This window comes from Pinus tabuliformis, chromosome 1_2, assembly GCF_031772625.1.
Source record: "Pinus tabuliformis cultivar Carrire ecotype Pingquan chromosome 1_2, CPIR1, whole genome shotgun sequence".
NCBI classification, from domain to species: domain Eukaryota; kingdom Viridiplantae; phylum Streptophyta; class Pinopsida; order Pinales; family Pinaceae; genus Pinus; species Pinus tabuliformis.
In genome coordinates this window covers 532,611,325-532,625,068 of record NC_142298.1, presented here as the reverse complement: position 1 = coordinate 532,625,068, position 13,744 = coordinate 532,611,325, and the positions used below count along the sequence as shown (strand labels likewise).

General features: G+C 37.5%; 2 protein-coding genes across 2 annotated transcripts; one reads left to right on the top strand and one right to left on the bottom strand.

Annotated features, from left to right (window-relative positions):
- Positions 1–742: 742 nt before the first annotated feature.
- On the bottom strand, positions 743–6,592 carry LOC149206686 (uncharacterized). The gene is made up of 3 exons (XM_089397775.1): positions 6,022–6,592; positions 5,250–5,937; positions 743–5,042 (listed from the first exon to the last, which is right to left on the bottom strand). Exons 1-3 carry the CDS (start codon positions 6,590–6,592, stop codon positions 743–745), a joined length of 5,559 nt encoding a protein of 1,852 aa, XP_089253901.1.
- Positions 6,593–11,926: 5,334 nt separating this feature from the next.
- Positions 11,927–12,842, top strand: LOC149206685 (ethylene-responsive transcription factor ERF018-like). The gene has a single exon (XM_089393775.1). The coding sequence runs from the start codon at positions 11,953–11,955 to the stop codon at positions 12,775–12,777; it is 825 nt and encodes a 274-aa protein (XP_089249901.1). The 5' UTR covers positions 11,927–11,952; the 3' UTR covers positions 12,778–12,842.
- Positions 12,843–13,744: the final 902 nt, after the last annotated feature.

Here is a 13,744-nt window from a genome sequence, read left to right as displayed (position 1 = left end):
AGTCCTCCCTCTACCCCTCTGGTTACCACGTCCTCGCATTCCTCTGCTCCTTCCGCGTCTGCCACCCGCTCCCTCTTCGTCATCTTCCTGACCCTCATTCTTATCTTCCCTATCTCCCGTTTCATTGCTGTTCTGCTTCCACTTACCTACTTTACCACCCGTTGCCCGACGTGGCTCCTCATCTGAAATGTAGTCTCGTATATCAAACTCTTCCTCCGACTCGTCCGGGATGTCAAGATAAATCCTCTGTAAGGTTTCCTCTACAAAACTCTTTCCTTTCTTGTCTAAATTCGCCTCCTTGCTTCGCGTCCACCTGCCTTCTCCCCTGTCTTGGTTCACAGCCATGTTGCTTGCCTTCGTCTGTTGCAAATTCGTAACTCTCCCCCTCACTTTGCTGCAGTTCACTCCTGGTTTCTTCCTTTTCTCCGTTCGACTGCATGCAAACACTAATGTATCCCTGCTCGGCCACCTTTTCTTCTTGAAACTTCGTTGCTGCCTGTCCTCTTCATTAATACGCGTCTCATTTACTGGATCATGATGTGAGACGTACGCTGTCTCTCTGACGCTTCCACCTCTCGTCCTCGATACCTTACCCACTTTCCTCCTTGGGATGATCATTCCTCCCATGGTTTGATTAAACTCACCGTCCATGACTTTAATTCCATATACTCGCTTCTTCATACTCCCTAGTCCAACATTAATTATCCTGTCTTTTCCCCTCCTATCCATAATCAGGAGGCGGCTAATCATTCCTTTCTGGTGCAGTCGCTTCATCATGATCCTGTCTTAATATATTTTTTAATGCATTCCACCTTGGATCATCCTGAAATGATAGCCAGCTACCATCCATTACCCTGTTCGGCGCTTCACTTCCCCAATTGGCTAATAAATCGGCTGCTCGATTACCATTCCTCAAAACATGATTTATCATTGTATATTCTATCGTCCTCAGCAACCCTTCTATGTCTTGTATAATCCCTGCTGTCCGCCAACTCTTCGCCACATGATCCCATCTTTTGCCATCTCTTAATTTCCTTAACATATCTATCGTGATCTGGGAATCGCCTTCAATTTCAAGATTCCTATATCCGTTTCGAACTGCGATTCGAAGTCCATTATGTACTGCCCATAATTCCGCTTCGTTATTCGTCATTTCCCCTCCCCATTCAGCATACGCCCACCGTGTAATACCTCTACTATCTCTGAAAATGCCCCCCCAACCTGCTTGTCCAGGGTTACCCTTCGATGCCCCATCGAAATTCAATTTGATCCGTCTATCCCCTGGAAGTCTAAAATGATTTGGGCTTTGCATGCAATATCTATTTCTCCTGTCTGTATTGGGGTAGATCATCGTAAAGTCGATATTCAATTTTGAAACTATTCGCTGTTCCTCCGGGTTCAGCTTCCAATCGTCTTCGTCCCAAGCTTCAGACAAAACCGTTTCTTTTATCGACCTACATATTTCATCCCAAATTCTTGATTCTTGGCAGCTTTTGTCTCTAAAGAGTCTTCGATTTCGCTCTTTCCAAACCTCCCAGATTACGAAACCAACCGCCAAATTCCATAGCCTCCTTACAACTTTACTTTGAAAATTCCCCTTTCCCCATTGAAGTAGGGTATTCCTAAGGCTATCTGGATCCCTATTTGACTTACCAAAGAGTACCCTAAGTTCTTCCCATAGACTCTGAGTATATATACAGCGATTCAGTAGGTGCTCCTGATTCTCTATCTCTTTACTACACAGGTAACATCTTGATGGTCCATTCATTCCTCGTTTCTGAATATTGTCCCAAGTCAGGATCCGTCCTCTGCACACCAACCATGCAAAATATGTTACTTTTGGCCACCATTTTCCTTCCCAAATCTTTTTCCAGTCCATTGGTTCATCTTCCCTTTCCTCTTTCATTTCCCAGTAATATGCTTCTTTGACTGTAAACATCCCCTTCATCGCTTTATCCCATGTAAGGATATCTTTACCCTCTCTGATCTTAATTTTCCTTGATTCTATTTCACTGATATACACTTGCCCAGTCTCCGGACTTATACTATCATCCCATTCCTGCGGCCTTTTCCAGACTCTCCATATATCATTTAATGCTTCTCTTCTCCAATAGTCCCTCACATATTCCATTCCTGCTCTTTGCGTTGTTGCTTGGACTTCATGAAGAGGTTGGTTCCTATTCAGCTTATCACGCTGTTGCCATCCTTCCTCCCAAAATCTTGCTGAACTACCTTCGCGGATTTCCCAGAAGGCTAGGTTCCTAACTATATCCTTATTATTTCTTGCTAAATCCCATATTTGTGATCCTCGTGGAGTTTCTTCTATTCTTAGACGCCCTTCAGTTGTACCTGGCATATCATATTTTTGGTTCCATATTCTTTTCCACACATCAGTTCCCCCCTGTACCCATCTCCACCATAATTTCGCCCCTAAAACCTTATTTACTATTTCCGGATCTCTTACTCCAAGGCCTCCTTCCTCTTTCCTCTTGATTACATTCTTCCATGAAACTAGAGTCCATTTTTTCTGTTGCTTAGGTCCCCCCCAAAGAAATTTACCCAATATTTCTCTCAATTTAGAAAAAACGCCTTTGGGAGCAGCCATAATGGACAGGTGATATATGGGGATAGATAATAATACCGATTTTAAAAGGATAACTCGACTTGCTAAATTCAGCAATCTGAACGACCAACTAGCTAATCTTTTCCTGATCTTTTCCAACAAGCTCTGCCAATTCTTTATGCGGTGTGAGTTTATATCCAGTTGAATGCCCAAATATTTAGTAGGTAACTCTCCCTGTCTAAAGCCTAGAACTCTGGTTAAATGAGCTTTGACAGCTTCAGGTGAATTAAATATAAAAGTACAAGATTTATCATTATTGATCGCCATACCTGAAGCGTTCATGAAAACTTCTAAGACATTCTTGAAACTTCTCACCTCTCTAAGCGACGCTTCTCCAAATAACATCAAATCATCAACAAACTGTTGATGTGTGATGATTAGATTATTCCCCCACAACCTAATGCCTTTGATTCTTCTTTCGCTTACTTCTTTTTTAAGTTTTCTACTTAATCCTTCCATAGCCAAGATGAATAAGAACGGAGAAATTGGGTCCCCCTGCCTAATGCCCCTGGTGGCATTAAACGTATCTGTAGGAATACCATTGACCAAAATTGAGAAATTCGGAGTAGAGATCATGCTGATTATCCATGCTATCCACCTGTTCTCAAATCCAAAAGCTCCCAAAACCTCGCTGAGATAGTTCCAGTTCAATCGATCATAGGCCTTAGACAAATCCAACTTCATAAGCATCCCTTTCTTTTTTCTCACCTTTAGAGAATGTATCACTTCCTGAGATACCACTATACCATCCAAGATTTGCCGACCTTCCACAAAACCAGTCTGTTCAGGCGCAATTAAATTGGGTAGGAGAGGTTTCAACCTTTTCGCAATCAGGGTGGATATAATCTTATAGATAACATTACACAAGGCTATGGGTCTAAAGCCCTGTGGTTCTTCCGAAGTATTACTTTTAGGAATCAGGGTCAGAAAGGTTGAGTTAATACCTGGCCATATTCGCTGTCTTAGTCGTGATTCTTCCACCGCCTCCAATATCTCTTTGCCTATAAAGTGCCAGCTTGCCTGGAAGAATTCCACTGTATACCCATCCGGACCTGGAGCCTTGTTCTTACTCATATTCATCACTACTTCTTCTAATTCTTCCAAGGTTACTACCCGCATTAGTGCCTTGTTTTGGTCCTCTGTTACTATTCTTGGTATCTCCCTGCAGATATTAGTAATGGCTTCCCCTCTATCCCTTTGATTTTCCGTTAGAATCCCCTTAAAGTAGTCAACTAGAGTCTTTTCGATATCCGCCTGTTCTATCACTCTTTCTCCTTCTGCATTCTTAATTGAAAAAATTCTATTCCTCTGTCTATGTTGGATCATAGCTTGATGGAAGAATTTTGTATTTCGTTCGCCTTCCCTTAACCAGCGTACCCTTGATTTTTGTCTCCACAAAATCTCCTCTTGTTTTCTTCTCTCCTCTAACTGACTGATAATTCGCCCTTCCTCCCTACTCTTCTCTTTGTCCCTGCCCTCCAATATTATTTTTTGCTGGATGTCCTCCATTTCTCCTTCTAATTTCTGCTTTGCCTCCATAATGTTACCAAATTCTTTCCTATTCCATTCTTTGATTCTTTGTTTTATTTCCTTGAGCTTCAATTGTATAGTATGCATTTTCCCTTTGCCCCTGATAGTGCATTGATTCCACCAATCTTCCAATTTCTTTATAAATTGTGGGTCTCTAAGCCAAAAAGATTCGAATCTAAAGGGTTTCTTCCCTTTGACCTGCTTGATATCAATATCTAACCGAATGGGCCAGTGATCAGAACCAAGGCTAGGGAGGATTTTAGCTTCAATAAACACATCACGATTCAAAATTTGCTCCGAGAGCAGAAATCTATCTAGTCTGGACGCAATTTGGTTCTGTCCTCCTCGTCGATTGTTCCAGGTATGTACCCCATTCGTTGTATGAATATCTACTAACCTCAGGTCCCTAATCATATCGTTGAACTCCTCCATATTCAGATCCTCTCTCCTTATTCCCCCTCTCTTTTCTCCTAAATTCCTGATCATATTAAAATCCCCTCCTATCATCCACGGGGTGTTCGGGATTAAACTTCTCATAGTGTGGAGGTTCTTCAAAAAATCTTTCCGTTCTCTATAATTATGGGGCCCATACACTCCGGTAAACAAGATTCTTTCCCCCATCCCCACTAATCTAAACAGACCTGAAAGGATTCTAGGCAAAGTAAACCAGTGTTCAAAAATTACCTCTTCCGGGTTCCACAAAATAGCCAAGCCCCCTGCTGTCGCTACTGCATCTAGGGCCATAACCTCGTATCCTAATTTCAGTTTCCTTATAGTTTCTGTCATCTGTTGACTTTCCATTTTCGTTTCCTGGATTACCATAATACTTGGCTTGTCTTTCTTCACTCTTTCCTTCAAATATCTCTGTTTCCCTTGACTATTTAGTCCCCTAATATTCCAGCTTATAACAATCATTTAAAACTTTTTAGGAGTTTGTAGAAATACCTCTGACAGAGGTATCACCCTTCCTGAATTTACTAGAGTCTCTCCCACTGCTTGGATTGATTCATTTAACGTTCTTCTCCCTTTTTTTCTTCCACTCTTACCTTGGCTATCCCCTTCTAGACTTTGGGAATCCTGATTGCTTTGATCTAACCTGTTTTCTATAAATCCTGCCTTCTTCTCCTTATATCTTTGAAAGGCTTCCTTATACAACTGTTTCTCTTTTTCTGGGATGAATCTTTCGTCCAATTTTTTCCAATCATTTAGTAGTTTCTTCATTATTTTTTCTTCCTCTGTACCCACTTCTTTTACAATCTCCGTACCCTTCATTGATTGTTCTGTGATATTGTCGTGTCGTACTCCCTCCTCCCCTTCCGGCTCTCTGCTTGGGCTCCTACTTTTTCTCTTTCCATCTTTTATGATTTCCATTGGAGCTGTCTCATTAATCTCCTTTTCCTGTTCCATTGGAAGTTTCTCATTAATCTCCTTATCCTGTTTTTCTCCTTCAACCTCTTCTTCTTGCGTTTGAAGGATGTTGAACTTGTTTTTACTTTCAAGTGTTGAGTTCACTTCCTTGGATTGCAGTTTTGGAGACCCAAGATTTGGTTTCCTTCTCCTCTGTACCTCTTTGAATTCATTTACTTCTCCTTCCATTCCTTCTCTTGTCCTGATTTCCTCCTTCTTGTCCTTCTCTGCTTCCACTATTCTAATTTGTGGACAATCCTTTGCAAGATGTCCATATACATGACAGCGTCTGCACCTAAACGGTATATGTTCGTAATCAATGGGTTGCTGCCAAATTTCATCCTGATATTCAAGCTCAATAGATTCCGGTAAAGGGGCTGAGATATTCATGTATACACAGATCCTTGCATAAGAAGTATATTTTCCCCTTTTCGTCGATTCTGCCACCTTCACAAAAGTACCAATCGAATTTCCAATTCCTTCCAATATTTCAGGATCCCAAAATTCATCCGGTAGCCCAAATAATCTAACCCATATCGGGGCTGCCATTATTTTCTCTTCATCAGGGTTGTATCTATCTTCCCAATATCGTGTGAATAACCCCGCATTATTCATAAAGTGTGGTCCCTCCTCAAAAACCCTTTCCTTATCCTGTAAGTTTGCAAAGATGACTGTAAAGAATCCCTTGGCCCCCAATTTGAGATCTATATGTCCTCTTGGTTTCCATCGCTGCTGAATCCATCTCGTGAGGTCCCTTTCAGATGGCCAGTACCCTATAAACTTACATATTAACGCGTGATCTCTCATGTAACAACGGTAATTTTCCAGCTTATTATTTGGAATCACATACCTGGGCTTTTTCTGTGCCCTAGGAAGGCATTTATTTACCAGTCGTGCTTGCCATTGGTTCCCCAGTACTGGTATTTCCCTACTTATTTCCGTCACCCTCCCTTTCCCATCGCCGTTTCCTGAACTGCCTGCCATTACATTCCTATAGGAGGGGATCTCTCCCCTCCCCTGCCTTTCGTCCATTGCTTCACTCAGACCTTCGAAACCCTCTATCCTTCAGCAAGCTTTTCTTAAAACTACAAATTACCTGCTCGGAACCACTTCAGTCACCAGACCAAATTACCTGCCTTTCTCGTCTTCGGTCCACTCTCTCGCTACTGCGTTCCTACGACTCTGCAACCATTCGAATTCGTTCCCGAAACCCTTGTGCTATATTGCTATTCAAACTACACCTTATTGTTGTCTTAGTGTGATCATTTATATAAATCGTCAAAGTTAATGTTAAAAGAAAAATCATGTTATATTAAAAAAAATAGAAGCATTATTGAGAAAGCAAGATATATTATTCCATCAAAATTGAAAATAAATAAATAAATAATAATGGGGAGGGGGGAATTGAATCTGTGACTTCACATGGGGGAATTGAATAGGTGACTTCACATCATAGAGTGCTTTAATAGAGCACTAATCACCATCTATCCAAAACCCCATAGACAAAATAAATAAATATTATGAAATAGAAGTTGGCAAATTACTCTATTAGAGTTGATACCAAATAATATTTTAACTTTTATTTTAGCATATTATTTTTCACATACTTGTAAGAAGAAGATATAAGGTATTTTTTAGCACAATTCATGGAATGGAAAATTAAAAATAATATTAAAAAAAGAAAAGAAAGAAAGATACAAATGTAAAGATAAACAAGTATGAAAGGAAAATTGTCACAATTATATAAATATGGTGTATATGTACATTTCAAGTTAATCAAGTATTTAGAATTGATAAAAAAAAATTTAAAAATCATTGTCAAAGATGTCGCAATAGAAAATGTCTTCGAGGCCAAGGTAATGCCCTATCTTACAACACATTGGAGAATTAAAAACAAAACCTCTTCAGTGCACCAAATTGAATGTCGCATCAATAACATGTCGCAAAAGCTCGTAGAGAATGCAATAAAGGGAACTAGGATATTGCTTCTTCAAAACTAGTTTTGTAATCCAAAAGCAAGCTTTTCGAATAACTCTTTCTTGTTTCGACTATAGTGAAATTACACCTTTTTAGTGAGAAATGCAGCGAAAACAATTGGAACTTCTCCAAACTTCACATACAATGACATATTTATGAGAGTCCGTTCAAATGGTTCATTTGATTGCGCTAGCATCATCTTTGTCCTTGTACATTCTCTTCGACTACTCAACACTTGCATAGTCTTCAATCTCAAATCTGACTATGTGATAGATACTGAGCATTAAAACGCCAAGAAAACTAACAACATATTTCTCTCTTTCACTGAGGACTCAAATTAGTGGGACGTCGTCAAACCCTCGAATCGAGCTTGGCTTTTTGTTGTGGGAAGGTAGATACATATAGTTGAGCGGCAATGTTGTGAATAGAGAAAACACAAAGCAACCCTTATATTTTCAAATCACTGCCATAGAGAGGAGTCTGCAATCTAGTATGTGGGAATGTGTGGTATACACATTTTGATTTTTATATGAGTGTTACTTTATTTTATGCGTGTTGTTTATACTGCTGCCATCGTTTATAAAGTTGTGTTGTTTATAGATCTACCATTGTTTATATACTAATATAATTGATTTGCTAGCCACTGATTCTTAAGAAGATATGTGAAGGTCTTTATAAGAGGAATGTGCACTTTAATGCTAAAAGGTAACTTTGAAAGAATCAAAGGAAGGTTATGTTTCACTAGTCTGAACTAGTTTGTTGGCGAGCATTGTCTTTATCAGCATTAGCACTATCACATGTAATGAATTGTGTTCAATATATGCACCATTGAGAAGTTGACACACCTCATTTCATAAGCTTGAGATGTTAATAAAATGGCCAAAATAACTGAGGTATTAGAGTTCCTAAAAAACATGATACACTCCATTGATCGTGATAAAGTACAATTAGCAAGGACACACTTTCTCATATTAAATTTTGTCTAGAAAACGGAGAGGAGAAAAATGAATTTTTGCAGCTAGAATCTCAGTTCCAACGAGATGAATTAAAACAGAAGAGTTGTCATTCTAAACTGTTTTTTGTTCAGAACAACCCTTAATTTGAGATTGAGATGAACTCCCATCAACAACAAGAATATGAAGTTGAGGTTGATTCAGATCTAGTGCCCAATGAAAAAACATATTTGCATGTAGAAGCATAAATCTAGCCAACACTTCCCAAGACAATCATCAGACCTTGGGAAGAGATTGTCAACAACATGCATAAAACATGTATTGCATATGATAAAGAGGCATTCTTTCATACTCTAGACTCCTCAAAGCCCATCAAATTTCAAAGTGTTGGGTTTCTTTATGATAGTTCATATTTACCTGTTTCAGATCTTTTTCCTCCTCCAAAACAATAGATTGTGAAATGCCAACATTGTGACCGAGTTGGCCATGTGAAATGTCATTGTTTTTATCTTCACCTATGCAAGCATTGTGGTCAACACACTCATTCTTAAAAAAGATGCTTCAAAAACAAAGATTCGGCTTATATGGATCACTTCTTGGAAATAGGCTTCAACAACCAAGAAGATATTTCTCTCATATCACAGAATTTGTTCACGAGTACTAAAAAGTCTTGCAGATGATTTTTCTCCATCTTCTCACCTTGTATCTGACAAGGGGGGAATTGATGGTCATAAACAAGTTTCAAAGATAAATCAAGTGATCCTGAGCCATAACTTGAACCTGTTGCGGGAGCTTAAAGTTAGACACAACCATACCCAGATTCAGAGTTGTATCCAAAGACACAGAAGCCCCTAAACATGCTTATGGTTGGTGGCCTTCCTTAAACCATCGCATGTTGTAGACCTCCCTTTTTCCATGTTGAAGGTCTCCTCCAAAGCATTAAGAGAACTTTCTCTAGTGGAAGACTTTAACTTCTTGCAAGATTTGGAAGAGTTCCAAGAACTGCACTAAGTGTTCCACTGTTGGTGGCCATCCTTAAACCACCGTCAGTTGAGACTTCGAGTTCTCCCACCTTAAGTCATCATTTCACAGAGCACATTCAACCTAGTGATGTCATGCGTTGTTGTATTTTTGTATTACAATTCTCTCATTGGACTCGTATATACCCTTTTAGATTTAGGGGGGGAATGTTAGACACCTGATCCGCTAAGGGTTAAGGTGTGGGAGTTGAATAATCAAAGGGAGTCCAAGAGATGTTGGAATATGAATCCAAGAGTCATATCAATGTATTATAAATGTACATCAATGTTAAAAATAAACGTGATTCATGTTTTATCTTTCACATCCTATCTATTCCATGTATATGTTTAACAAATACAAAATCTATAATGTATATTCAGAAAATATTTCTAATATATTTTTTATAATTTTTTTTCCATAACAAATATTTTTATATTCTATATGAGAAATATGTGTTTTACTTCTCTAAAGACTATTTAAATTCAACCATATTTAAAGTTAACACATCAAAAATCATTACGCCATTTGTGGAAATGATAACAATAGTTCCTCCAAACCACCTTGGAGAAACTTAGTTGAAAATACATTCATTAGCTTATTTAAATGTACTTTGTTTTTCTTCTTTTTTAAGTATGTTTTTATATAAAAATAATATTTGAAAATCAAACCTTTGATTGGTCATAGTTATTTATAATTCTAAATATTAAAATATAATAATATTTATTATAAATCATCTTAGATCTATCTTAAACTGGGATTTATAAGTGCCTAGAAAGGTCAAATTTCTAGAGGTGTAAAACTTAAAGAAAGGTTTGCACCTTAAGAAATTTGATCTAAATAGGTCTTAAGTTAAAATACATGTAATTTGGTATATAATATATACATAAATTTTTTTGAACTATATAATATATATTACATTGACATATCCTATTTTGTATTAATATTGAAACATTTTATATATGACTTACATTGAATTTTATTCTTATTAATAATATTCTTTAAATTCTATATATTAAGTATTAAATGAATTACAAAGATTATTTTTTTTTTTTTCTATATTAAGACTAACCTACGTACCCACGGGAGATTTGAACCGGTGACCTATCGCAAGGAGTGCCTTAACAGCGCACCCATTCACCGTCAATCCAAACCCCTGTGGGAAATTACAAAGATTATTGATACTGTATAATTATTTTAATTGAAATATATATATATATATATATTAGAATTGATATTGTTTTTTTATTTAGAATTTTTTCTAATAATATAAAATATATTTTAAAATAAATATTTTAATAATTATTATTAACACATGTTTTTAATGATAATAATTGTTGAATTTAGAGAGAACAAGTTATCTAAAGGCTACATTTGACCAAAAAATGGCTACATTAGATGATAATTGTGTACGTAATTCAAATGTGTCTATATCCCTATATTATTGAAATGAAATTTATTAATATTATTGAAATGAAATTTATTAATATGATTATGCTAATATATTTAATTCATTTAATTTAATTTTTATCCCTATAGTTTACTCGAATTCTTAAAAGGTTGGAACGGTCATCACAGTTGTAGAAACAGTCGTGTATTAGGTTTGAAATGCACGCACTTGTAGTACAGTGAGGGTATCTTACACATTTTCTCATACAAAGCACGTCACAATTACACACTATCTTAGAAATTTTCTGATGCAACGCACGTCACAATTACGTAACGAATAGAACGAGAATTGTAACCCACGAGGCACATGTAGAGTAGACCGTTGGTAAGTCCTTATTTCCACCCTCGTTGTTCATGTCATTTTCTCGGACGGTGACCAGCTTTGCTAATCTGTCATTTTATAGTATCTTCTCCGGGCTGGATATTATCTGGCAAATACAAGTAGCCCGTCAACGTCTCAATCCTCCTGTTACTGAATCTCCAAATCCTTTAAGAAACCGCCTATAATTCCTGATTGGACCTACCTTCATGACTGGATCGAACTTCTCAACCGCAAGTGATTTCGCTGCTTAATTTCAATTTGCAGGTGTGAGAGCAACTTCGGCGAACATGAACGCATGAAAAGTAATTTTCTGTTTGAGTTTTGACCGATAACATAATTTTTACAGGAGTTTACTGAGCTTATGAGGTGAGGATTAAGAAGTTAAGGCTGCTCTATTTCAGTGAATCACAATTATGACGGTGAGTGCATCGAACTACGTATATGCACTACAGACTGTGTTAGCGCGTAAGGATTTGAGAAGACCACTTCTATATTTTATCTAGTCAACTAAAATCTGAGCTCCTGCTTCCCCATTGGCAATTATAACCTTTGTATTCCAGCTATCATGAATGTGTCCCACCCGCCTTCAATTCCATACTTAAGTACCGAATTGGTCCACATGACATGGCACTATGTTGCAGCACCGTAACAGCAAATTTTCTAGCCAAAAAACTATGGATAATGGATCCTCTCTAGTCCCCACCGCTATGCTCACTTCCTCAACAGAAACTGAAGCAATCAGCAATTCTCCATTAGCAGCTAAGAGTGGGATCAAGAGAATTCGAACGCAAGACGAAACTGCCCCTTCGCCTTCACAGGAAAGCAGGTTGCAGCTGCAAAATCCAGCATACAGAGGCGTGCGTCGTCGTCGATGGGGGAAATGGGTGTCTGAAATTCGGGAACCAAGAAAGAAAACCCGAATCTGGCTCGGCTCCTACGATACGCCAGAAATGGCTGCTCGAGCTCACGATGTCGCTGCATTCTACTTGAAAGGAAAGAAACATTCGTTGCTGAATTTTCCAGAGCTCATTGATCAACTTCCACAACCAATTTCTTTGGCTCCGCCCCACATTCAAGCTGCCGCGGCAGCAGCAGCCGTTGCTTTCAATTCTGCATCCGAAAGTGCACAGAACTCTGGAATGTCAAGCGATGTCAATAAACAAGAAAGGGGAAGGCCCAGAAATCCACCTTTCAGCAGTGAGCATGCAGGCACCTTCTCTTCATGTCAACTATCCGCACTAAATAGCCCAGAGTTTAAGTTAGACAGAGCTAGTGTCGAGTTATCAGGGCAAACGAATGATACTAATTCATCATCAGTTTGTCCGACGACCGAAGGACTTGGGGAGATTGTAATAGACGATTATTTTTTCGAATCCACCAACTTCTATACGAATTTGGCAGAGGCCCTTATGCTTCCTCCCCCTCCTCTGTTCAGTATTCCTGAAGTAGATGTAGAGGAGCAGAAGTTGGAGGATGGATTTCTTTGGTCTGATTTTTGAAACAGAGTACTCTGTATAAAATTAGGGACTCTTAAATACCTAATCCGTGCTTCAACTATGCACTGGATATATGAGGATACTTCTCTGACAATCAGATTAATTAATAGTTGCAACGAACCCAAACCTCTTGCCAGCCATTCGACTATTTTGTTTACTGAGCGTTCATACTTGCTCTGTTTTAATTAGAGGCGGGAAAATAATGCAAACAGATGCAACAAGATCATCATTTTTTTTTTTCCTTTCGGCTATTGGCTCATTCATACTGTCCTTACAAGCACTAGCCCTAAGCCCAGTTACAAAATTGTCATTGTTAGAATTTGAAGTTTAATAGAAGCAACCCAAGTACCGTCCACAAATTAAGTTTAAAATTTTAAAAAAAAAATTTAATAATCCTGTTATATAAATCAAATGTTTTGAGGTATGAAATTTTTTCAAAAGTGTGTGTATATATATATATATAATGATTAATTAGTGGGGTTGTCTAATTATAATAATTTTTGAGAGCATAAGCTATACCTGTTTTTAATTTATACATATATATATATATAATGATTAATTAGTGGGGTTGTCTAATTATAATAATTTTTGAGAGCATAAGCTATACCTGTTTTTAATATATACGGCACATAGAATTGTATCAATTCATAACATTAGAATTGTATCGAGTCATAACGTCTGCTTAACCATTTTTAAAAATATTATTAAACTAATTATATTTAACGTACGTTTGCTTAACCATTTTTAAAAATATTATTAAACTAACTATATTTAAGATTTGTATCAATTCATAACATTAGAATTGTATCGAGTCATAACGTCTGCTTAACCATTTTTAAAAATATTATTAAACTAATTATATTTAACGTACGTTTGCTTAACCATTTTTAAAAATATTATTAAACTAACTATATTTAAGATTGTTTTTTAAAAATATTATTAAACTAACTATATTTAAGATTGTTTTGTT